Below are 26,264 nucleotides of genomic sequence, written 5' to 3' on the forward strand. Positions count from 1 at the left end.
ACCTGGGCTCTTACCTGAACTTTATTTCCTGATTTTTTTTCAACTTCAGCTGCCGTGCGAGGCACAGCTGCAGTTAAAAAAAGCAGGGGGAAAAAGGGCTTTTTGAAAGGCTGCTTCTCTGCACGCAGCATGCTGATGACGATTTACAGGCGAGCACCAGCAGCATGCAGGGAAGCACATTGTAAATCACCGAACCTTGTAAATGACCGAACTGGTAGTCGGACCCCACCCCTGATCTAAAGGTTATTTAAATCTAGTCAATGACCAAAGTAACGCACTGGTTTTGAATAGGCACCCTTTAGATATTCTTGAAGGATGTAAGCTTATTATTGTTAATATTGATCATCGCACAGTCAGCCAGATGTACAGACTGGGTTTGGCATTTTTGTTTACCTATCGAGTCCTTACCAAGGACCTGGGATAGGCAGATCTGGATGCTTGATGGTGTTACAGATATCATTGCAGGATGGAAGTTGTTCCCAGTAAAGCCACCTTTTGCAAATGACTGATGGCAAATTTGTCAATACCAGTGGTGTTCAAGTGGTACTCCAGTTGTTTTGGGCTTGCAACCTATTACTATTGATACTACTCCTACTTGCCTTTGCCACAGTCATTCTACTTCTGTTTGTATTTTGTTATCTTCTCCTTTCTTTATTATTATTATTATTATTGATTTAATATCCAATTTGATTCACAGTTGGGGATTGGTAAAAACCTGAAACAGTTCAAGTCCTAAGAGATTATTATTATTATTTCCAAGGGTGGGATTCAAATTTTGTAACAACCGGTTCTGTGGGCATGGCTAGGTGGGTGTGGCTAGGTGGGTGTGGCCATGTGCCTGGGTGGGTATGGCTTTTTTTGCAGCACCTCCCCCCATTTTTTGGACCTTCTGGGCCTCAAGAGAGCCTCCTGGGAGACGTTTTTGCTCCCAGAAGGCTTCCCTGAGGCCCAGGAAAGCAAAAAATGGAGGGAGGCGGATTTTTTGCCTTCATGGGCCTCAGGGAAGCCTTCTGGGCAAAGCAGTAAGTAAGTGAGGAGAATCCTGGCACAGCTGATCATGGGAACAGCTGATCATCGGGAGGGGAAAAAAGGTATACCTTAAGGAGTGACTGGGCGGGGAAGAACGCAATCAATGATGTCTGGCATATGCGTGATATTGTGCATGTACGATAAGGACTGACTGGGAGGGGAGGGGTGGGCAGAGATGGGTGGAGCCAGCTAGGGGCACGATTTGCCGGTTCTCCGAACTGTGCAGAATCATAACAACCGATTCTATAGACCCAGTGTGAACTGGTAGAATCCCACCCCTGGTTATTTCAGAGAAAATGAACATGTTGGATAGAGAGGATGGAGACAGTGAAGAAGCCTGTCATCTTGTTTGTGATCTTGCTGGGAATTTCTCACTTGCAGCTGAAAACATAGGACAGTCAAAAATGTCAGGAGGTATGATAGCCATATACATATCACCAAACAACAGGGCAAAGAGCATACATATTTATATAGAAGTGCAAATGCTAATTTGTAGGAATAGATTCAAATGTGGAAAGAATTAAGTCTGTCGCACCATCATTCATTCCATTGTATCACTCAAGGCACTGAGTGATTGAACTCATTAATAGCTCTTTATAAAGGTATTTTATCATGGTGCCAGAATTAAGGAGAGATGGAACTAGGAGTTGAGAGAGCTTTAAAATGAATATGATGTAAGGACAACCAAAAAAGAATACCTAATGAAAAACAGAGTGGGGAAAAGGCAGTCAAGCAATCTAATTTTGTTTTGATAATTAAGTAGTTGACACATTTTCTAAACCTGTGTTCACCTTTCAGGTTGGAATTAAATTCTCACAAAAAGGAAAGTTCCTTTATAAAGCTATTCCAATTCAATTTTTGAGAGGACAGAGCTGTTTCCATCAGCAGGATGTGGAGCAGAATTTTATCTTAACATCTGGTGTGCAAAGAACGGGAAGAAAACAGAATATTTCAGGATTTTCAGCATATCTATGTTTCCTGGGGAACTTTTATCTTAGGATGGCTGACATATATACCACTGTAGATGAGGATATTATCTGCAAGTGGTAGTACTCGATTATTATAATTATAATAATATAAATTATTATAATTTAAATTTAAATCTATCTTGCTGTGGTGACTAATCAGGTGACCCATATGTCTAGATAATCTGCTGTCTAAAATGTCATTGTGGGACATTTCGAATCTCTTTGTTTCTATTATTCTTTATCTTTAAATCAGGCTTGTTCTGGCCATTGCTCCAAATAATGTAGTGTCTTTGAAAACAGGATATACTTTACATAAATTCCTTTCAAAGGGAATTTTAAAAAGTTTAAGAACTGTAATCAATCCTCAAGGATTTTTTTTCAAAACAGACGGTCTTTTATTTTTGGGGTCTGGAGTACACAAAACCCATTTTTGCAAATTTGTACTGAATCCAGGAATGTGACTTACGTAAAAAACATTTTTGCTCAACTCAAAATGTTGGCCGTCAAAAGCTACCCATTTGCCACTGAGATACAGCTAAACTCAATCCCAGATAGAATCTAATCCAAAGAGGTATTCCTGACTACAGGGTTGGATGCTTGAATTGAACTATTCATTCATGCACTGAGCTAGTCATACATGCACCACAATCTTTGGCTCTTACGTTTTCAGATGTACCCTGTGGTTCTTTTCTGCCCCGGTTGTTGCGTGGTATTGATGTGAATAGGTAGACCCTTCTGAGTCACTGCTATATCCTGTATGGCTGACCGACCAGGATGATTCCTTGCTTGCAGAGGTTTTGGCCCTGCGACGCCCTTTGCGCTTGTGTTTTGATGTGGATCTGGTGTGACGCCTGTGGGAGGGTTTGTCTCCTCCAGAGCATCTCCCTGGGGATGTGGACCTCCGGGGGGTCTTGGCCCCATGTTTGTTCCCCCTGCTTTCTTTGGCGTGGAGCGATAGGGTTTCGGTCTTTATGTGCCCTTTGGCTGAAGGCGACAGGGAACCCAACCTCTGGTAGAATGAAAAAAAGGGAGCGAGCAGGAGGGGGAAAAAGAAAGAAAAAGGAGAGGAGAGGTTTTTAAAAGAAACCCCCCACCAACAAGGAAAGCTGCAGTACACAACGGCAATGCACAATGATTGAATAAGGCAGGCTACACAGAAACTACTCTGCACCTCGATCCCCTGTTCAATCTCTCGTCCTTAAACAACGCAGCTCATGCAAATCTCTGGCATGCAAAACAGAAAATGAACCAAAACCAAATGTAAATAGGAGGGAAAGTTCAATCGGGAGGAGGGAATCACCTTGGAAAAATGAAATTACATGATATATAATTTTTGTAATGATTTAAAATGATATTTAAAAAGAGAGAAAGGGGAGGATGTGGACGAGGGAATATTATGGGATGAAGAAAGGATTAGAAACAGGGGTCCAAGTGTGGGGTTGGATTAAAAAAAAATATTTGTTGATAGCCAATCGAGGAGTAGAAGACAGAAGTATGGGGAGGAACATGGTGGTGTAAATGATGGAAGGGGAAAGGGATGGTGTGGGGGGGGGGGAGGAAACAAATTTTAAACAAAAAGGAAACTCCACAAATGTCATCAGTACTGAAAATAAACAAAGAAAAGTTTCTGAACTCTTCCTGGGTTTTGAACTTTGTGCAGAGTCTCCACCAGCGTTCTATTCTCTTTTATTTCTCTTTAAATTTCACTTTATAATATTTTTGTTAAATTACCACTTTTTTTAAGTCCCTCTTGGTTAACGTCCACTTACCAAGAAAGTGGCATTTCCTCCTTTAGTAGGTAAGGTATGAAGAGAAGGGAAAAGTTGGGCAATATAAGTGAATCATTAGATTGACAAAAATGCAAGAGAGAAAGAGAGAGAAAGAAAGAGAAAGAGAGAGAGAGAGAAAGAGAGAAGAGAAATAAAAAAACAAAACCACCCTTGTCTCCTAGGGCCTTGCAGCAAACAATTAGGGAAAAGAGGGAAACAATCTCTCTGTTCCTCTCTCTGGGTCAATTATCAGAACTGGATTTCTATTTGGCTCCTTTAAAAAAAAAAAACCTCCAAGAACTGGTCTTTGTGCCTTGACTTACTTCCCATGGAGAAGCAATGACAACATGGGGGTGATGAGGATTTATTTCTTTATTTGGAGAGTTGAATATGATTGGTTTTCTTATTAAACCCAACCAACAATGTGGTTTCCATCCAGATTTGGAATATGAGAAATTTGTAATCCCCAGACCTGAAGCAGGAAGCCCTTGTCTGCTGAAGATTTGAAGCAGTTTCTCTCCTTATCCTGATGTTTCATTCTGTCTCTGATCCTGAGCAACCAGGTCTCCTAATTCAAAACTTCTCTACTCTCAACAGCCATGCAGACTGGGGACGTTGGAAATTGTGCATTGAAAGGATAGCATACTGGTGACATCCATTCAACTCTGCCATTAGCTTTGGTTAACCAGGTGTATTTTGAGAAATGTTTCAGAAGAACAGCAGTGTTCCTTCATTTCTCCCTTTCATCTAATCTTGTTCTATTATGGGTTAATGGATTCTCCTTTCTTTAGCAGAGGAAAATCTTCCCCTTCACTGCTGCATTTCCCCTTTTAATTTTAGTCATTGGAAAATTAGCCATGGGATTAGTATGGAAACATCTACTTTAGGAGATGGGCTCCCCCCCACCCCAAATAAAAAGCTATACAGCTATAACAGATATTTCTTGTTCTAAGAAATAATTATTGTGATACAGAAAAGCTTAATGTGGATTCTGTGCTATTTCAGAATTCCATCACTGTAAATAATGCATCAGAATAGAAGAAACTAGGCTGACAGACATCATTACCAAATCAAATCTTTGTTATGATCATAGACCAGCATAAACAGAAATCATCAGATTCTCTGTACTTCAAGCATTTATAAACTTTTTACCAATGTTACCATAATATTTTCGCCAGGAAACCCTGATCATTGTAGTTTCCCATGGATCTTCAGTCTCACTCTTTACAGAACAGTTTAAAAAATCCCCTCATTAGAATAAGAGGCTGTACCAATGTAAATTTTCCTTGAACAACTGAATGGCAGAATGCAACCGGATCAGATAACAAATCTCTTTTCCTAAAAAGTTTAATGGTTTGCTCAAATTCTTTCAACAAACATGGTAAGGTAGCCTTCAAATGTCTGAATCCCAATTGTACTTTGCCCTAGTCATTTTAAGTTTAGTGGGCCCACATACACCAATTTGCTTGTTTATAATAATTAAATACACTGTACAATGCCTTATTCCCATTAAAACAAAACCTTGTTTTCCATGTTTTTGGTTAGTTTTTCTATCCAGCTAAATGAAAACAATAAGTTTACATGTGGTGCCTTTCCTAAAATGGTGCTTTCCAATGGCCCTGCTAGATGAGCAAAATAAAAGCTGCAGTCCAGTTGCAGTCAAAATAAAAGTTGCAGTTCAGCACATCTGGAGGGCATCAGGTTAGGCAAGGCTGATCTACACATATCATGATGCTGATAGGAACTTCTTATGGCTTCTCTTGGCCAGAAAAGGCCTTCATGTTATTATCAAGATTAATTCAAAATGGAATTAAAAACAAATGTGTGGCTTAGTTCTACAAATACACATCAGAGATTATCTGAACATGTCTCTACCAACTCAGCATCCTAGGGATGAAGTTCTACCTCTGAATTATTCTTACAGAAGATTAAAATTATAGGTATCACTGGGCACTTTGATTCTGGTGTTGTCATGAAGGAGCTAGACTAGAAACAGGGAGACCGTGCATTCTAGTCCTGCCCTAGACCTGGAAGTAGACTGGTTGACTTGGGCCACTTTTTCATCCCAACTCACCTATCACCATAGTTGTTGTGAGGGAAATAGGAGTAGTAGTGGTATATATATCATCTTGAGTTGTACAAAAACAGGTGGGATATATCTCAAATGAATAAAATACATTTCCCACTTCTGAAGTCTGCCAGATGCCCTTGGACAAGTATATTGTTCAAGCTAAACTTGATTAGTAAAGACTTTTACAAAGAAAACCTTGTTCTTAAGTTGTAGCTAACAAGTGACTCTTTAGTGAGAAATCAAAGGGAATCTTAAAGATGACTATGAGGTGGACAGTGAAGGAATGAGGCATTTTACAAAGATTGCAATTGTTCTCTATCTAGTAATCCATATAGACAATCAGCATTTTCTTTTTATAATTACAGGAAAAAGAATAATTACAATGATATATAGCTTCCAAGATATTTGGAATTTATCTTAAGCATGGATATTATATTTCCCAGGATCCAAAGCTGGAATGTTATGTTATGGGGATAAAGCCCCATGAAAGCAATGAAGCAGAGCTGCTGACGTTTGTAGTACTATCAACATATTATGATTTTTGCATGTCCATATTTACCATAAAAGCACAACATGCTTTTTTGTTTTTCTTACAGTAAGAGAACTGAAAACAATGGACAAAATGGCATTAAGGGATTCTGCTTTATGAAGTACTACATATTTACAACAAAAATGAGGAATGCTATCTATCAAGCTTCTTCTTGGTATTTTAGGGTCAGAAATAATTATTTTTAATTCAAAAGAGGCTCTATTTTATATCTGATAAATCACCTAGGAATTCCAGGATCAGGTGGGAAGCGGGGAAAATATTTTGATAAAAACCATGACAATCCATTTCTGTAATGCTAATAAGAAATTGCAATGGATGGTATCAGCAGACATTAACCTTGACTCAAGGGCATCTTTTCTTTTTTATATTTTTATTAAAAAGTACTTGCTTTTTAAGGCTTCAGAAAGCTAAAGTTTGGGAAATAGCTTGAGAATATCACCTCTCCAAAAATAAAAAATTCAGGCCACCAAAGCTTTAGCTGTTTTGGATAAGGGTGCAGGCACAATAGACTATGGGCAACACCTGGAGGAATCTCAGAGGCTGGATGAAGGAATGTAAAAACACTGAGTCAGAAGAAAGAAAGGGACTTCTCCATGTGTTTCTGTGATAAGCATATGACCACTACAACTCCTGCAGTGGAAAAAACTATTAAACTCAGTGAAATTATGTATGGGGACACATGTGCAGAAAAATTCAGTACACTTTTTGCCAAATCCTCAAATATATTAATGTCTAAGATCTGTGATCATGTAGACTTGAGTTCATCATACAGAACTAAAAACATTCCTGACACAGGATTTGTAATGTGTGGTTTTAAAGTCACATTAACTGTGAATGTACAGATTATACTTAAAAATCTTTAAGGAATAAGGACTCTTTTGATTCTTTCTTCATGTTCTACCAATATTATAATTCCATGTGATGCTATAACTCTTGTCATCTCAGATAGTCTATCCTAGTTTGGTGAGCTGTAGATATCTTGATGAGGTATAACTCTGAACATGGACCTGATAGCTCGATTTGATACAGGATGTAGTATAACGTTTTTGGAAAATGCCAGGTTGGAAATTCTTAAGTCAAAAGATTATTGGTGTAGTCCTTCAACATTTTACTGATAGAAATAAGGAACCATGTTCATGTATTTGGAACTATTTCACAAAGAATTTCCGTACTCGTAAAGCATTACTGCATTATTCTTGATGTACCAATATTATCAATTTTTTCTTTCTCCCTTCCTTTTATTCTTGTTTCATTTTCTAGTGAAATGTGATAGCTAATAAACACACAATAAATAATAAATAATTATTATTGGGACATTAAATGGATCTTAGTAATTCTGAAGATATATATATATATATATATATTTGTTTTCTTAAGTTTTCGCGGGTACTTACATGTATGGTATTCACCTTTGTTCAGGTATTTTCCCACATCATTATAGTTGTGCTTTTAAAGTTGTAGCAACGTTTTGGCAGAATCTCATCTGCCATCATCAGGCTTCTGTGTTGTGTTCACCTGTGAGTCTTGGAATATCTGCTTGTAAGTTTCAACGTGGTTTCACTATTCACTCAAGTCCCGATAAAAAAAACTCTTGAAATCATCAAAAATATATACCAACCAGCTAAACACCTCATGGAACTAGCAGAACACTGCTTAACCAACACATATTTCATATACAAAGGACAAAGATACAAACAAATTGAAGGAGCCCCTATGGGATCACCACTGTCACCTGTCATTGCAAACCTGTTCATGGAAGAATTTGAATCCAGAGCCCTGGCTAATGCCACCCACAAACCCAAACTATGGCTAAGATACATCGATGACACATTTGTGATTTGGCCCCATGGAAAAGAAAACCTAAACAATTTCCTAACACACCTAAACAGCACACACCCCAAAATCAAGTTCACCATGGAAACGGAAACAAACAAACAACTACCATTCCTAGATGTACTAATCTACAAAAAAACAGATGGCACACTAGGACACACCATATACCAGAAGAAAACACACACCAACCACTACCTCAATGCCCAATCCCACCACCACCCAGCACAGATAAACTCTGTGGCCAAAACACTAATCGCCAGAACCAAACGCCTGGCAGACAAGACACACATAAAACTGAACTATGCACCCTGACTAAAGTACTGACAGTTAATGGCTTCCACAAAAGCAAAATCACTGGCTTGATCCACAAAAGCACACTGAGGCATAATGGAGACGCAGAAGATGAACAGACCTATGGAACAGCTGTCCTGCCCTACATAAGAGGTACTACAGACAAAACCAGTAAGATACTACACAGCCATCACACAAAGACTGCCTTCAAAACAGACAGAAAAATAGCAGCCATCCTAAGAAACCCCAAAGATAAAATTGACGTGGAAAACCAAGGCATATATGAAGTCCCCTGTGCATCATGCCCTGCCACATACATTGGACAGACCAATAGAAGAATAAGTACCCGCCTGGATGAACACAAAAATGCAGTAAAAAAGCTGGAACACACTTCCTCACTAGTCCAACACATGGAAGCCACAGGTCATAGCATCAACTTCAATGGCACCAAAACCCTAGCCACTATAGAAAACCCCAGCCACAGAATCATCAGAGAAGCCATAGAGATTTAAAAAAGACCAGAAAGCATGAATAGAAGAGATGATTCCACCAGACTGTCAATCATTTGGAAGCCTGCACTCACAAACAAAAAAATCTCCACGCCACAAGCCAGGCAAACACCTGGGCACAAACAGACTCCCCCTGATACCTCCAGCTCAAACACACCCCAACCAGGCACCCAGATGAAACCTAGCTTCCTAATAAATGATAGCTGTCCATTTACTCGGAGCCAAGCTGCACTAAAAGCCTCCAATACAGGAACACAATGTTGCCAGCCAATCAAGACAAAAAAAGCCACAAAACAGACAGAAGATATTAAAAACACCAATCAAGCAGAACACAGCAAACTCCAAGACCAATAAACACAGACCAAGACTCCCAACCAATCAGGATGAAGAAAAAAACATTATGGCACAGCAGTAGGCTCGCCCCAAATTTAAAACTGAAACAACTGTAAAAGTCTGACTCACAGACGAACTCAATACAGAAGCCTGATGATGGCAAATGAGATTCTGCTGAAACGTTGCTACAACTTTAAAAGCACAACTATAATGACGTGGGAAAATACCCGAACAAAGCTGAATACCATATATATATGGTATATATACATACATATATATGTTTTCTGAGGTTCTCGTGGGTATTTGTATGTGGATCTTTGGTTATTTGGGTTTTCTCCTGCGTAAGATTGGAAGTATTTAGGCAACGTTTCAATGAAGTCTCATTCATCATCTTCAGGCTTGTGTCTTCAGCTCTGTGCTTCTCAGAGGAGCACAGAGCCGAAGACACAAGCCTGAAGATGATGAATGAGACTTCATCGAAATGTTGCCTAGATACTTCCAGTCTTACGCAAGAGAAAACCCAAATAACCAAAGATCCACATACATACATACATACATACATACATACACACACACACACCAAGGATCTCACTGCAAGCAAATTTAAATATTTCACTGCCAGTTGATCTCTCATGGGACAAGTGCTGCTAATTATGACAGGCGACCATTTAGTCCTTTCCTTGAAAAAAAACATCTAGAGTGGGTAATGAGATATTTGAAGGGTCTCTTCCATCTTTTGTTTTTTAAATAAACTTGTAAACCTGTTTATGATGTTCAGTGGTCTAAAACTACTCCATAAAAAGCAGGAATAATGCTTCCATTTTCTAGTATGTCCTGCCATAGATATCTCGGGCTTATTAAAAATTGAAGGAAGATAGAAGACACCTTTCCCTACTTTTTCAGAATTAACTTGTAGAAATCTGGGGAAAGGGATTGGAATTTTAAAAATTGTAACACAGTTTGCATGCATCTATGAAAAGGAAAAATATCCTCTAACTAATCCCAAAAGAAAAACTGGGTAATGATTTGAAAACTGGAACATTGGGAAAGGACCGAAAAGCCTTTAGCAAGCTTGTCAGGATATGAAAGGAATATCTTTCTCTTGGGCTCTTTAAATTTCAATCGCTTGAATTATATTGCATTGGCAGAAACATGTATGTCATGTCTCAAAGTTTGTTGCAGAGTTGGCTGTAAGATGGGCAGCTAAATGAATGTTTTAAATCAATCAATAAATAAGGTCAAAATGGCCTCTCAAATGCCAGTGGTTGCAAAAGGACATGTCTAAATGTTGCTCTTTGCTTTGGAGTTGCTGGATCTAAGGAGTTCCGTTGGTTAACATCAGGGGGCTGGTCAATGGCAATCCTGCTGAGGGGTTTCGGCCTGGGCTCAGCTGGTGGCCAATCTACTTTTTCCAAGCATGCCCAACTACATCTCAAGAGAGTTAGCAATCCTTCTAAAATGTATATACCTACCAGTGAGGCACGCTATGGAGGCTTCAGCATGAACAAGAAAACAAAAGGAAATCAGTATATGTCATTCTGAAAAGTTAGCATTTCCACCACCAAACTAGCACCACCATGAGCTCAGGCAACAGTCTTTAACTCCTTCAAATTGTTAAATACGTATTGGAATTGGGGTGGTGATTGTGAAAACCATCTGATTCAGGCCAGAAAGGGCAGGAGGTACAGAGATGATATAGTTGCTTTCTACCTACAAAGTACGCACCTTGACTTTTTTGGTGCCAGTATTAGATCAAATAATATTTTTTCCATGATGGATTTGTCTTGTATTCTGCTCCAGCAGGATCACATTGTCAAATCATGATGGAAAACCGATCAAGAAGTGGTGAGCAGATTGTTCTTTCTGTTCCATATGTTCTAATATGAGTTAATTAATTAGACAATTGTGGTAATATATCCGTCCCTGTTTCATTATGCGGGGCTCTGCCCTTAAATCGTGTTTGTTCTCAGTTGTGACATTTCTGGATTTTTTTTTATGATATGCATGAGGGATCCCAATACTACAAGCAGTTCCATTCTTTCTGTGCTTCTTAACCTGAGTTGAAGTGCTGTTTTGATAGACTGCAAAATGCTTTATGCTTTGTTGATAGAAACAGCTTATTAAAAAGTTGTGCTTGTGTGTTTATGAATGTGTGCATTAAATCAGAGGAGGATCATTGGAGAAATGGTCTCCATATCAGTGACCTATCTTGAAGGAACCTTTAACAATCCTTTGCTTCTGGACATTTCTTAATGCAAGTCAGACTTGCTTCATTACAAATGTCCCCTGCAATAAACAGCATAAGATGGAAAAGCAAAGAGGGTCTGATTTGAACCAGGAAAATAGGAGGCTTATAAGCACGCACTAAATGGAGCAAATTAATTTATCCCTGGAAAAATAATTGGAAGCATAGTGGAGTATGAAACTCAAAATCCATTGGGGTATGTGCATTTTCTGGCCCAATTCAGTTGTTTAGGTATTTCATGTTAGGTCAATTGACTGCAGAAAGTTAGTATCAGAAACAGATCTTGAAATCTACCACATAGTTCAAACTTTCTGGCATTCAGTATTTTCTAGGATTAAGATTTGGGTGATAATGGTATTTGCTTTACTATGCAGCAGATACTTAGTTTTTGTTGCTGCTTCCCAAAATGTGAACCATGACAGGCAAGCAAATGTTTGTCAGCCTTGAATAACTTGGGAAGAACCCTATAGGGTTACTGTTCATACACCTGAGGATAAGGGATTGAGGAATCTTTGTTCAGATATCAGAACATAGGGGGCAAAAGGGTATATAGCAAAGAGGATAGGGGATTGTGCTTTGGAGTAGATTTGAGGACAAATCCCACCAGTTGCCTTACCTTAATCTTTCCCAATCCAGTACCCTCCAGATATGTTGGGCTTCCACCAAAGCTAAATCCAGAGGACATTAGGTTGGGGAAGGCTGCTTTATCCCTAAGCAAAGCTAAGGCGGAGAAAAACCTGAGTATACAAAAGGATGACCAAGTAAACTTTACAGGAGGAGAAACATGGATATAATTTTAAGTAATCTTTGAGGTAATTGGCTATGGAATGAACATAGAAAGGCCAAAACAATCCAAATCCTTATTGATTATGGGCCTTTATAATGTGTTATTTTGCTGAATGAGAAGCGTTTAAAGTTCAGAGAAGGTCAAAAACTTTTAGTGCTGGCTATCCTTTCCACTATTTTTGAGGCTATTTTTAAAAAACTTTGTATGTTTTAGAGCTAATCATGTCCCTTTTCTTAAGATAATTCAAAATATATGGGACAAAGTGGAGAGGAGTTGAGGGAAGGAAGGATGATTTCCTAGACTGGCCACATAGGAAGGAGTGGGAGAGCAAACCATCAGAGAAGCTGCTTTTCTGTTTGACAATGACTTCCCAAGAAGAAAAATGGCATCTGAAGGCTTATTTTGTGGTAAACATTCCTGAAAAGTTGTATCAAAGCCAGATCTAGTCAATGGAGTCACTCCAAAACTGCGTTATTCTAGTCATACACTGACATTTATCTTATTCTTCTAGTTTTTAACTTCTTTCAACTTTCCATGAAGTGATATCCTATGAAGTCTAGCCCAACTTGGAACCTCATCAAGAGCCACCATTTTAAATACAAATAAATGTTTGTGGCAAACTGAAAAATGTATACAGTCAGTCCTCATTTAGCAACTACCTTATTTAACAACCATCTGCAGTTATGATGGTGACAAAAAAGTAATTTTATGATCAATCCTCACATTTGCAACCTTCCCAGTCATTAGAACAAAGGAAAAACATACTCATGATTTCCCTTAGTGACTTCAGTTGTCACTGCCAATTGTGGTCACTAAACAAGGACTACCTGTATTGTAATTCATTATCAATCTCTGTCTAGGCGATATTTTAAGATTATTAAGGTTGTTAAAGTTATTCTTGCTTCACTTGAAACTGATGCTTTGGTGTAAATAGCTTTATGTTTCTGAATTGTGTACAGTATACAAAATTGTGATTACTACTGTATATTTGGAATTAACTTTTTCACAGCTTCTGCAAACTCAGTAACTACTAAACAAGTACATAAACACAATGCTGAGGATTCTATGGATAGTCCCTCTATTTAAAGATTCTTTAATGGGGATCATTACATGACTTATTTTTATCAGCCGTATTAAAAATCATATTTAAACCACACAGAGGAAATCAAATCAGCTGACATAATTATACCATTTATGAAAACAAACACAAGATCGAAGAGCTGAAAACACACAGAAATGCATTCTAACAATATAACATTTTTTAAAAAGAAAAAAGAAAGAAAAAACACGGGGAAAAGAAAAGCATGATTTTGTAGCTGTTTTTAAAAAAATACAATGAAAATTGTACAGAGCCACCAAAAAGAGACAAGCGTAAGGAGAGAGAAAGAAGGAGAGAAAGAATGAAAGAGATACAGAGAGAGAGAGAAATAGAAAGACAGAAAAATAACATTTAATCAAACTACGGTGCTTTTCAACAGGCTGATCTGTAGAAGTGAACGTGCGGAGGGAGAAAAATACCTACCTTCTGTTTGATCAGGAATGCAATAATAAAAAAAGAAACAATAATCTCCACATTTGGAGGGCAAAATGGGAAAAAGACAATGACTCTTTAGTAATGTACTTCAGACCCCTTTGCTTTGCTCTGAGTTTTCTTTTGACTCAGCTTTTCTTTTTTTCTTTTTGATCCATCAAGGTAAACATATGTTTTGCTATCTATATATCGGCATATTTATCAATTGTCTAAAAAGCACAGCCATTGGGAAATAAAATTTTAAAAAGTTACTATGTAACATTTAAAAATTTTAAAGTAAACAAAAAGTCCCAACAGCATGCAAGAAAAGCAGAAAATGAAAGCAGAAAATGTCAAGATTTAAGGTTTTCTTTGTAATGGGGAATAGGCCAAAAGTGACTTCCCTCAAAAGATGGAGGCATTATATAAGGTGACCATGAGGGAAAGATATAAGGGGGGAGGAGAGGGGGAGGCACAGTGAGAAATGGGAGGGTAGTGTATGGACCGAAAGAGTTGTAAAGGAGGCCCACAAGTGTAAAAAGTTGACATGAACATTGAAAGAATCTCTTTATAAGGGAAGTCAGTGTCTCTTTGAGTTTAATAGAGTTTTAGTCCTGTATCTACCTCTCAAGGTGTTTTAATTGGTTTTGCAGAGAGAATTGGATGATTTGGGGATAGGTGAGGATACTGCTGATTTTATTTTATAAAATCTTTATGAAAACCTACCAAAGATATCAGCTCAGAGAAGTTGGTATTGTACCAAGGATGGATAAAGGATGGCACTTGTATCATAATACGGGGGGCAGGGGGTGCGGGAATTTTCCTCACCTACCTCCACCCTTTTCTACCTATGGCTACAGTCCATCCTAACTCCTATTCTCCAGTAGCTGGTGTTTGGAATTATACTGAATGTGGAGGTAGTAATTCAGGGCACAGGCAGCTTGCAATCTTTAATGTTGTGTTGTGGGTTACATTTTATAAAGTGGGTGGAGCTAGGATAAAGAGAGGACTGGGCAGAACAAAAACTAAGTTTGATTTTGCTTAATGTTACCTTAATAAAAATTAAATTCAACATTGTTATTATGATTGTTTGGAATATCAGTATATGTCTCTCTGGTTTAGGGGCAAAAGAATTCCTAATTTGTGTCTCTAAAACCAGAGATCAGGATAGGGAATCTTATAATTAGCCTAATGATCAGGTGAAGGAAGATAATCCGGATTCTGATTTTTCCTGATAATTTTATTAAAATATATTTGGATTCAAAAGTTTTTGATTTTCTTCTAACTTTTTCAAATCTGCCTTTTATCTTAAAAGAATCTCTGGAACAGCTTAACAGATCTTTCCATTTGGCAAAAGTTACAATTTAAGTAAAGTTTAATTGAACATATGTGTTTTAACAATGTATGTAATTGTCTTCCCTTTTAAACATGAAATCTAAGGGACCAAAATGATTAAGAGTCATAAATAAGTAAAGAAAGATATCTGTGAATTTCTTAATTGGCTGGAGGGTTCTAGAGTAACATACATACATGTGTATATATACACACACACACACATTTCTAGATTCATATATACATATATGTATATGTATGTATGTATGTATGTATATATATATATATATATATATATATATATATATATATATATATATATATGACAATAGAGAAAAAAGAAAAAGCTAACGGTTTGCATTTCTGTACATTACAAAGTGGCAGAAATCAGAATGAAATAAAAGTCCCTCTAGTCCCCTTTCCTGTTTCTACTGAGTAAGAAATCAAGCTTTATAATGTCACATTTCAGATTGGGGGCTAAAAAAAAGCAGTGTTTCAGATAAAAAATAAAAACAAAGACTTTTAGAAAGTCATTGGCCACTGATGTTTAAAACAGGAAAATATGAAGCAGGACAAGAAGGGCTTTGTTTTGGAATCTTTAAAACTAGTTTTTTTTTTATAAAAAAAACTCTTTTAAATAAACATTTCCCAAATTTCAGAGATGTGAAGCATATTAATAGATTACATATTAGGATTTAAGCCAGTTTCACTAACTTGGATTCATCCTGATATTTATTGGTTATTTCTTCTGAAATTAAGCCATTATCTTGGATCTCTGCATTAATAGTTAATTGATTGCCCAATCGCAGCTGATATTGGAGGAAAAAAATAGCTGGTCCAATGAAACCGATGCTGGAATAGGGATTCAGGCAGATAGTAAAATCAGGTGGCCCCTATTGAGGTTTCAAAGCCCATTTTGTTCTCTAACTGATCCAAATCTCAGGGCATACAAGTCACACTATGCTTTAAAGCATTATTTTAAAAGCAAAGAGCATAAAATTGAAACGAGTAATGGAATAAATACAGTACTTTGTGTTTATGTGTACATGCATGTATGTTTTGTATATGGAAAGAAGAAAAATAAAAATGATAAGAATAACAACAAGCAAATGTGTCAGAAAGTGGATGTGATATATCTGAGACACAAAATGGGGGTAAGGTTTATGATCAAGAAAAAAGAATGGGTAAGCTGAGGAGAAATAGAGAGCCCTATTGAATTCTCTATGAAGATGACTTGCAGGGGCTTGCATTAATAAACCATTAACAATTAGGAGGATCAGGAACTCTGTTTTTAGGTAATGGATTCCATGCTGGAGCATGATGCACCAGTGGTTTTGATCAGCCCAAAGCCTGAACATCCCTCAGCCAGAAATGAGGTCTCAGTACATATGGCTCAATACAGCTAAATGCCTCTTGAAGAGACAGGCAACAGAAAATCATGTCATGCCTGACTCTGTCCCTAAGGTCAGAACCTCAGCTTTTTCAAATAGAACAGTAGTGCAATCCAATGCAACAATCTCATTAGCCAGAGTTGGGTCAAAACAAGTTTTCAAGTAAGAGATTGACAATGAATAAGCAGCTTTTCATCCAAAATTTGAGCTAAGACATCTGAGGGGACACATATATTTGCCTTCATTTGTAAGGCATCTGAGATCAACTGAGCTAAGACTTGTTCCAAGTGCTCTGTGTCATCCTGAAAATGTGATGGCCTTTCCTTCCATCTCTATGGTGCCTGAAATTTTACTGCCGGTTCACTTCAACACTGGATCACTTCAGTAATCAATCACTCATTGAGTTCTGCCATGAAACACATTAGCTGATTCTGGGCCTGTTATTGCCTCCCAATCTAATTTATATCAAAGGCTTCCTGAGAATATAATACGTTTGCATGTATGCAAACTGTGTCTTCTGTCATAAGATTCTTTGCAGAAAGCAAATAGCTGGGAATCTGTTGGCCACTGATCATATTAGATAGGGTTGGTGGGATTAGAATTCAACAATAGTTGAAAGGCTACAGATTTTCTATTCCTGTGGCAGATTATTTTCTTTTCCCTCAGAATGACAGATATGTTACAATATAAGGAATGAACAACCAGCAATGCCATTAATAGAGACAAACAAGATTTTTATATTTATTAATATTCTTTCAAGTGATTTGTATATCCTCTTTCCATTACATATTTCCAATTGTTGAAGAATTTTAAAAAAATAAAGCATAACTGAAAAACATCACGTTTCTTGTAACCATCTTTTGCAAAATTGGTTTTCAAAGTTTTCAGAGCATTTATGAGATATTTGGACCAGAGGCGACCATGAAGATGAAAAAAAAAGTGGATACTACTTGACTATCAATGGTTTTATAATAGTCCTTTGAATTTTTTGATGTGAGACAAGAGCAAATTTATTACTTATTTCCAATTATGTCTGGGTTGGGTTTAGATGATATTCTTATGACAATGTAGGAGAAGGAGTAGCAGAACCTGTGGGTGGAGTTAAAAGAGAGATCTGCGTAGAATCCCTACATAACCACAAATGAACTAAGTCCATCCTCCTTTGAATTCCATTGATTTGAGAAGATTAATGTCAGAGGCAAAAGATTAGGTCCACTTTTGGTTAATGACTGAAATGGAAGTTATTTGAATTTGAGATTAGGTCCACCTATGAAGATCCAATTAAACTGATTTATTGCTAATCACACTAATGCATAAGAATCTTTTCAATTAATGATTAACACCTGCTTGGGGTTAGATAAGAATCAACGGAATTATATATGTATCCATGTATTCATAACTATGTTTTTACTTATACCTATTATTTTGTAAACAATTGACAAAAATAAATAAATAAAAATAAATTCAAGGGAGGTTGGGCATAGTTTACTTGTGGCTATATACGGATTCTAGGCTTATCCTACTTTTAACTCCACCCCCAGATTTTGCCACTCTTGTTCCTTCAGAAAGGCCCACCAACAAACAAGCAACTGTCCCAGGAAGCTGTGGGTAAGTGTCATGGAGAATTGTTCCTTTCATTGACCTTTTAGAAAAGAGGGTATACGATCAAGAATGAATCATCTTCCTATTCACAGTACAGATGATTGTGCTCCTTGTTTTTCCCAGTAACAATTCTTTAGTGTTTAATTTATTATCATAAGTATTATTACTATTAAAATGTCACAACAGTGACAGAAACCACTGCCCTGTCACTAGAGATTTTGATTAACACCCAGCTATGTTTGACATCAAAAGAACAAGTCAATGTGAATAATACCTTCAAAATAGGAAGGTGCCTTATACACTTCATTGAATTCAGCATTATCTGTCCTAAATGGACTTTCTTTCTCATCCTGCCACCCTCCAAAGATGGTGAATGACAACTTCCTGTTTTTGGCTACTTAACAATGAAATTTTATGAGTTGTAATTCAATAAATTTAGAGGTTACAGAAGGATGATCTGTGGTTACTGGGGATTTATAGGAATTGAAATCCACATATCTTCAAGTGGCCAAGTTTGAGAAATACTCAGTAGCTTTTGAGGAGTTCAAGCAGTTACAGACTGCCTCTGGGGAACTTCTGTAAACAAATAATATGCTCTTTCTTGCTGATTTAAGGAATGTTCCTATCCTTGAAGGGGCTTGTGGATAAAAGTTAACAATCTCTATAATTGCTAGTAATCATGAACAGGCCGTGAAAGAGGGTGATAAAGGTGGGCATTTTGTGTGTGTATTTGTGTGCACAAGAGAGAGAGAAAGAGAGAAAGAAAAACGGGATTTAGAATGTTTTACACTTACAACACCCCAGCTTTTTGAACTGAAAAGATTTGCCAGCAAACTTTTCCCCTCATTCCTAATCTTAACTAAAAACCTGAGAAACGGATCATTTCTCCCCATGGTTTCATTTTTTTGCCCCTTCATATTGCACAGGTATATGAAGTTGCTTGGATATAGATAGCTGGATTGTAATTATCATAGCAGAATAATGGTTTGGGGGAATCTTACTCTGAATCAACAGAGTCTTTGCCATCCATCATATCCTGAGCAAAGTGTCCAAAAGAGAGCAAGGGAGGAGTGAAAGGAGGGGACAAGGCTGCTTTGGAAAGGAGGAATAGGTGAGGCTCAAATCATGGTAAAAACAGAAGCATCCGTACCTCCTGTTTCTTCTCCGACAGGGCACCATGGCTATGGCGACCATTCTGGGCACTGCCCTTGTGCCCATTTTGATGAGGCGTGGCTGATCGGCTGTGGCCAGTGCAAGAGGAGGATGGGCTGTGGCTGGATCTGTGGCTGCTGGCCCTTTGACCATCCTCTCTGTATTTGGGGCTCAATCTGTAGACAGAAGGGAAGGCAAAGGAACTGTCTATCCTTGTAAGTCATACTGAAGGCAGATAGCAGAAGGAAGGCTGCTGCTTATCACAACAAGTCGGGGATGCACAATGTGGCTTTTGTGGTTGGGCTGTGATTTTTCTTTTTCCTCTGAGTACACATGTGTGAGGGGATGGGTTTGGGATTTAAAAAAAATCAACTGCATTAATCTTATTTTGGAGTTTATGCTTTTTATATATTACCTTTCTCAGCTGATGGAAAGCCTCATTGCTCTTATTAAATCAGAGTTACAAGCCACTCCACAGGTTGCCAAAAGGGGGTGGGGGAGAATATTTGGAGGAGTCTGCATGCCAGCCTAGGTCTTCCACTGCCTACCCCTGAATCAGAGGAAGCCTACTTGTGGAAAAGCTGTACAGAAAATAGTACATTATTCTCCGTACCATGGTATTTAAGGCCAGTTTTCTCAGTCTAATGTCTTCCTTATATGGGAATTACTGCATTAGGTATTATCTTCAAACAGCCACATTTACAAGATTTCAATCCAGTGCTCTCCTAATTGCTGACACACTTTTACCAAATAATGTTAATATTATAGCTCAGCACTCTAACTGAACAGCACCCATATTTTAATTCAACGTTGCAGAACAGTTTGTGTCAAATTTCATTTCCAGTTCTTTAGACATATGTGTTCTGGTACAGATTTAGTTAAAGTTAGGAAGGATTTTCAGGGTCTGCCTTGAATAAAATGAACTCTATTTAGTAGCATTCCTCTTTCATGCTCCTGCCCTTTAAAAGAAAACTGGAAGGAAAAAAAACCTGGGTCATCGAGCAGACTCAGAACCATAGCAATGTGTGAACCTACTGCAATGTTGAGTTTTTGTATTCTTTGCTACCATTTTTAGTTTTTATTGTGCATCGCCTTGAATTATTTGAGGATTAGACAGCCTTAGAAATTGACTAAATGAAATCATAAATAATATAGTATGTCCACTAAAAATGTGCCATATCAGACTCAACCACAGCTTACCTGCCTGTGGATTTGCAGTCACTGTATTCCGAGGAAATGGAAAGGCTCCGAGAACTACAACTGCTATGTCTGTGGGAGCGACGAGGAGACAGTTCACTGTGAGATCTGTAAGAAGGCAGTGAGAAGCTGGAGCATAAGGTAGCTAAACAGAAAACAGTGATCGGATACTCTCTCATGGGATTAGCAAGGTTGCACTCGAAATTATGGATTATTCTGCCCCTCAAGTGCTGTTGGCTAACTCTCTGGTTTTCACTGCAGTGGTGGGAAAGGTGGAAGGGAAGAAAAGAAGAGGATGACCAGCAGCAAGGACTCAATAACAATGCTGATGGGTGCAAAGACTTGAACGACCAAGTTAAGGATAGATTGTCATCGATAAAATCCAGTTATGCTGTGCTACGAATCAAAAACAGCTTGATTGCATATAATTAACCAACATATCAAATGATCAATCAATCAATCAATCAAACCTGCCCTGTCAAGTATTGCTGCTGATGTTGTTGTCTTATTGCAGGGAAAGGCAAACTGTGTTGTGGTTCGCTGGCAGCCTGTGCAGACAGCAGCGTAATTGGACAGTGGGGAAGAACAGGGACCAGTCCGGGAGTCTGGAGAGGACTTGGACGAGGGTCTTGCGTCCAATGCAGAGATGGGGCCAGGACCATCTGGGAGTAGGGTGCTGCCTCCGGAGCCTCCAGAGTCTGGCAACAGCGAAGCAGAGGGCCCAGGGGAGCCTGTTCCTAGTGCGCATGTGCGCAGAGCTGCTAGAAGGCAAGAGCAGTTGAAACAAAAGGGGCAACTTGGGAGTAAGGCTGCGAGGTGATTGCCCCTCCCACAAGGTATAAAGGACAGGCAAAGATGATGAAACCTTTGCAGGAAGCAAAGTCGTTCATTCGGTTCAGATTCATTCTTGAAGCTTTTGTACTTCGGTGGTTTTTTTTCTAGCTCATTGGACACTTCTATTATTGGCAGCACTTCACAGGGAAGAAAGATGGGTGCTTATCTCGAGGGACTGTTTGAGATTCATTATCAACTGAGAATGAAAATAATTCCCAGAATTGCAATAAAACAAGACTTGTTCTTAAAATAAGCATGTGTGTAATTACGGTCAGAGAAGCCTTGGTCAGAACAAACTGTTTAAAATTGGATGTCACTGGGCAATCTCATTCTATGTTCAAAATATTACAAGAGCTCTTAGCCCTCTCACCCTAAAATTTCATATGATCTTATAGGAATGCCCTGAGATACTGGGAGATTTGGCAGGTGTGCAAGATTCAGATTGTGTGGGTTTTTTCTTTATTCATTTCAATCTGGGGACTCTCTGGATATTAACCGGGGCGCTCCATTTCTGATTCTTATCAACTTGCTGTTTTCACAGACATTTTAATGGAAAATATTTAAATGTTTGTAATGAAACTCTTATGAAAATATGGATCTTTAAATGTTAGAACAGAAAAGAAGGTACAAAGAAAACACAATATTCAACAGCAAAACCTACAAAGACATTGGACTTTTATTCAGAGGCTTCTGAACTAGAAGAGAGGGGAAAAAAATTCAGAGTCAGATTCTCTTCAAGGTCCTCAGCCAGCCAGAAAGCAGGAGGGACAACAGCCTGAGCCTCCTTATGACAGTGTACCAAACCTGGATTTGAAAATTTACCTTTTTTCAAAGAATTTTCCCAAGCTATCGGTATTTTTTTTAAATCAATTTCACCCTTGCTTCTTCTGGAGACTTTGCTGCACTATCATTGATGTTTCTTGTCATCCTTAGAAGCTATGTGTACACACACACACACACACACACACGGGTTTGCTGAATCCAGTGATCCATGAATTAACCAAACTTGCTGGGTTCATACAGTAATTTACACCAAGTATTTACACCAAGACAAATTCCTTGTGTGTCCAATCACATTTGGCCAATAAAGTATTCTATTCTATTCTATTCTATTCTATTCTATTCTATTCTATTCTATTCTATTCTATTCTACTCTACTCTACTCTACTCTACTCTACTCTACTCTACTCTACTCTATTCTAAAGCTAAGTCATACAAAAGGAATGCCTAGAACACCCTACCCAACTCCATTGTTACAGCCTCAACCCCTCACAGCTTCAACCTCAACCTATCTACTATGGACCTCACCCCATTCTTAAGAGGTCCTTAAAAAGGGCCGTGCATAAGCACACCAGTGTGCCTACTGTCCTTGTCTTACTGTCCCCATTTATCTGTATTTACTTTCTTTGTTCTTGTTTATATTCATACTTATATCTTGTACATGTTTGACAAATAAATAAACCTAACCAAATTGTGCAACTGATCTGATTAAGAGTCTTTCAAGAACCCAGCCTGAGTCTATTTTGAAAAACAATTGTCTTGACACAGCCCATTATCTTGTAAACAAGGTTTTTGTAAGTAACTGCCCTTACATTACAAAACATCTCCCCCCTGACAATTTGGCAGGTCTCCACTCTTTTAACCTTTGGCATTTTACCCAGACCTGGCTTTTTACCCGGGAGCTGGGATAGAATAGAATAAATGGAATGAAATGTTGGAGCTGGCTGTGCAGTTTCCTAAAACGATGATTATAGCACCAGGGTTTGGTTTTGGTTTTGGTATGTTTTTATATGTATTGGGTTTTACTGCTGTTGGGAGCTGCCTTGTTTAAGATGGGCAGGCATACAAATCTTTTAAATAAGAGCTCTCTACATGCTTCCCAGGTTGTAAATCTAAAAGTATTTCTGATATGTATAGGTTTCTACTGTAAATCAAGGGAGAAAATTTGCTAGACACAGGATCAAAAAGTAACGTTAATGTGCAAGAAATCATGCATTGCCTATTCTGAATTAAAAACTTTCCCACAGGTATGGGAGGGTTAAATCAGATTCAGCTCTCTGGAAGAAAAAGCAAAATGTTCAGAATGATCTCTCCACCCCCAACTCAATTTTAATTCCCTTCAACTCCACAAAATTTATCAACAATCTTTATCTCAGTTATTCAGAAGTTATTACTTTAATCAGGGATAAGCAACCTGGAGCTCATGTCGGTGCTTTTCAGGACTCCTGCTCTATTTGATCTTTTAAAAGAGAAATGGAGATTTATTGTGGCAGATAATCCAGCTTTTCCTAATTTGCTCACTGCAAATGTATTAGGGAGTAATTCCCAATTTTTGTTGTTCATACATTTAAATTGTTTTAACATTGTTTTCATTTTCCAGAGTTGCAAGGAACACAGGTGGCCTTATATATTTAATACGTTAATAATCCCACGCTAGCAAATGAATTCTGAATCAGGAAAGTGATGATTCTATAAGTAACTTGGCAACTGCAAGTTCCAGCAGTTTTCTTGGTAAGGTTTTCAGAGCTGGTTTTCCCTTCCCAACTTCTTCCTAGGGCTGAGTTTCTAGCCTGATATCATTGTTGGGTATATGAATACTCCAACTGGTTTGGGTTGAATAAATATGTAAACCTAGGATTAAGTGCTATGTAGCTTTAAGCACAAGAAACTGCAATGTCATTGTGGGTGCGGTTGCAGGCAGCCATATAGGTAGGAGGGGAAACGTAATAGCCCCGGCTTCTGGATGCAACTGTTTGAGTCCGGCTTCTGCATGCACCTGGTTACTGTTCCTGGTCTGCTGCCTACTGTTCTAGAAAGTCTATCTGCTTACCTTGGAGGCTACTGTGCCAGATACCATTTCACCTGAACACAAGGACTGTTTACTGGTGAGCTGTGGATTCAGCGTTAGTACTTGAGAGAAAGGTATCTTAAGAAGAAGATTTACAAGCAGATAAGAACATTCTATTTACTGTAAATGGACTTGATAACTGGATTGATAAACTGGATACTGACATATGGACTGAATGACTATTCTTAATCTCTGTATGAATTAAATACCTATTTAAACCACAAACAGTGTATTTGTCTCAAGTGTGTGTATACTCCTGGGCCCAGCCTCTCTCTCATTTGGCTGCCTGGCTTGACTGCTGCTGTGCACTCAGCTCAGGGGTTTATCCCCAAACACTAACAATCATAACCAATACCCCAAGCTGGCTCTCCTGTAAGTAATGTGAACAATACACAGGAAATTCCCTTGTGGGCAAACTATGATGAATTCAGGCCTGGTCAACAAGGCAAGTGCCCCAAATTAATCACCTTCTACCCACTCTATGTAAAATCAAGTGATAGCATTTATTCCACCTTCTGATGAATTCCTCCCTCTTAATTCTGCTTCATAGATCACTGCCAGTGGGATGTAACACTATCACAGGTAGATTATCTGGCAATGTTAGAAAGATGCTTTCTAAAGCAATAGTTTGAAGCAGAGACTGAAATGCTTAGAAGGAGATTTTTCAGCATTTTCTTGCCATGTTTCATGTGTTGATCTCACTCCCTTTTGTGATTTGACAACTTCCATTAAGGTCTATTCCAGTATCAATATCAGCACTGCTACATCTGTTAATGCTATGTACTTGCAGCCAACACAAGCAACAAGCCAACAGGAAGAAAAAGAAATTATTGATGAATTAAAATTATTTAAATTAGAGGTTCATTAAAAAAATATTAAAATTACATGATTTTAAAGGCTGTCTTAAAAGAAGCATTTTCCTCCTTTCTGATATATAGGAAAGAGTGCCTCTTCTTGGATGAAGCACTTCCCTTACATCAGAGACTATGCATCTTAAGTGTGGCATTTTCACTTCCTTCTACTTTCCACAGGAAGGAATGTTTTTATTAAATGGGAAAAAGACACCAGCTTTATATCACACCAACCAGATGTGTTTTATAGATTCCAACATCCTACCCTATCTGCTCTCTAGCTTTAGAAATTCATAAGCATTGCAGACTGACAATTGAAAACTCACCTTTTTCTGTCTTTATTTTTTTCTTTCCTTTTGCTCTTGGGACTTCTGGATCTACAAGAGAACAGGAAACAAAATGTTCAGGAGAAGGAGGAAGAAAGAAGAGAGAGCACCCGTGGGGTAAAACAAAGAGAAGGAACAGCCTCTTGGTTGGGCCTATTAAGTAATTTGCAGATAGTCTCACCGCCCTGGCATCTTCTTTTTCTTCATTTAACAAATGCCCCCATCTCCCCTCTCCCATCTTATTTTTATCCTAATCCCAACCCTTATGAAACCTCACTTCTTTTTGCTCTGCATATGCAGACCTTTTATATTACTAAAATGAAAGGGGATGTGGGTAGTGTCAGGGAAGGCTGTGTGGGTACAATATGTGGCATGCAATTATTCTATTATGGTTAGGTTGCTGTGGAGCTATATTACTCTGGATTTTTTATTGGGATATCAAGATCATATTTCTTGATGAGTTGCTATCACATCACCTGAAGAGGTATTTCTGCCAAGTGAAGCAGTTTTCTCACTGCTACCAAGCTTTTCAACTTTTCACTCAATATGATAGCTGACCCACAGCCAGTGGTGTGCTAGTGCTGGCTTGTGTCTGTTCACGAGAGCCAATTATTGAATTTTGGGGAATTTTGCAAGGTGGTTGGTTGAAAGTAGAGCTGAGCTAGGACACCTAGTGAACTGCATATCCCCAGACATGGAGCTGGCAGAATTGGTTGTTATACACTTATCAGCATAGCACTGCTTACAGTTATAAAGCTATCTTTGCTATAGTCTCTAGCCCATTTCAAAACAATCTGTATGAATATGCCAGGCTGTTTTTAAGCCCATCACAGGAA

General features: G+C 38.2%; 1 protein-coding gene across 3 annotated transcripts in view; it reads right to left on the reverse strand.

Moving 5' to 3' along the window:
• Nucleotides 1-26,264, reverse strand: part of SRRM3 (serine/arginine repetitive matrix 3) — a 191,172-nt gene that overhangs the window by 14,086 nt on the left and 150,822 nt on the right. For all 3 annotated transcript variants that reach the window (XM_087927089.1, XM_087927100.1, XM_087927084.1), the window contains 4 exons: nucleotides 25,429-25,479; nucleotides 20,573-20,677; nucleotides 19,371-19,548; nucleotides 2,660-3,006 (listed from right to left, as the gene is read on the reverse strand). In XM_087927089.1, coding sequence (XP_087783215.1) covers nucleotides 2,660-3,006; nucleotides 19,371-19,548; nucleotides 20,573-20,677; nucleotides 25,429-25,479 — 681 coding nt within the window. The remainder of the gene's footprint in view (nucleotides 1-2,659; nucleotides 3,007-19,370; nucleotides 19,549-20,572; nucleotides 20,678-25,428; nucleotides 25,480-26,264) is intronic.

Source organism: Pseudonaja textilis, chromosome 1 (genome assembly GCF_049901715.1).
Source record: "Pseudonaja textilis isolate UNSWEBS1 chromosome 1, rPseTex1.2, whole genome shotgun sequence".
NCBI lineage: Eukaryota > Metazoa > Chordata > Lepidosauria > Squamata > Elapidae > Pseudonaja > Pseudonaja textilis.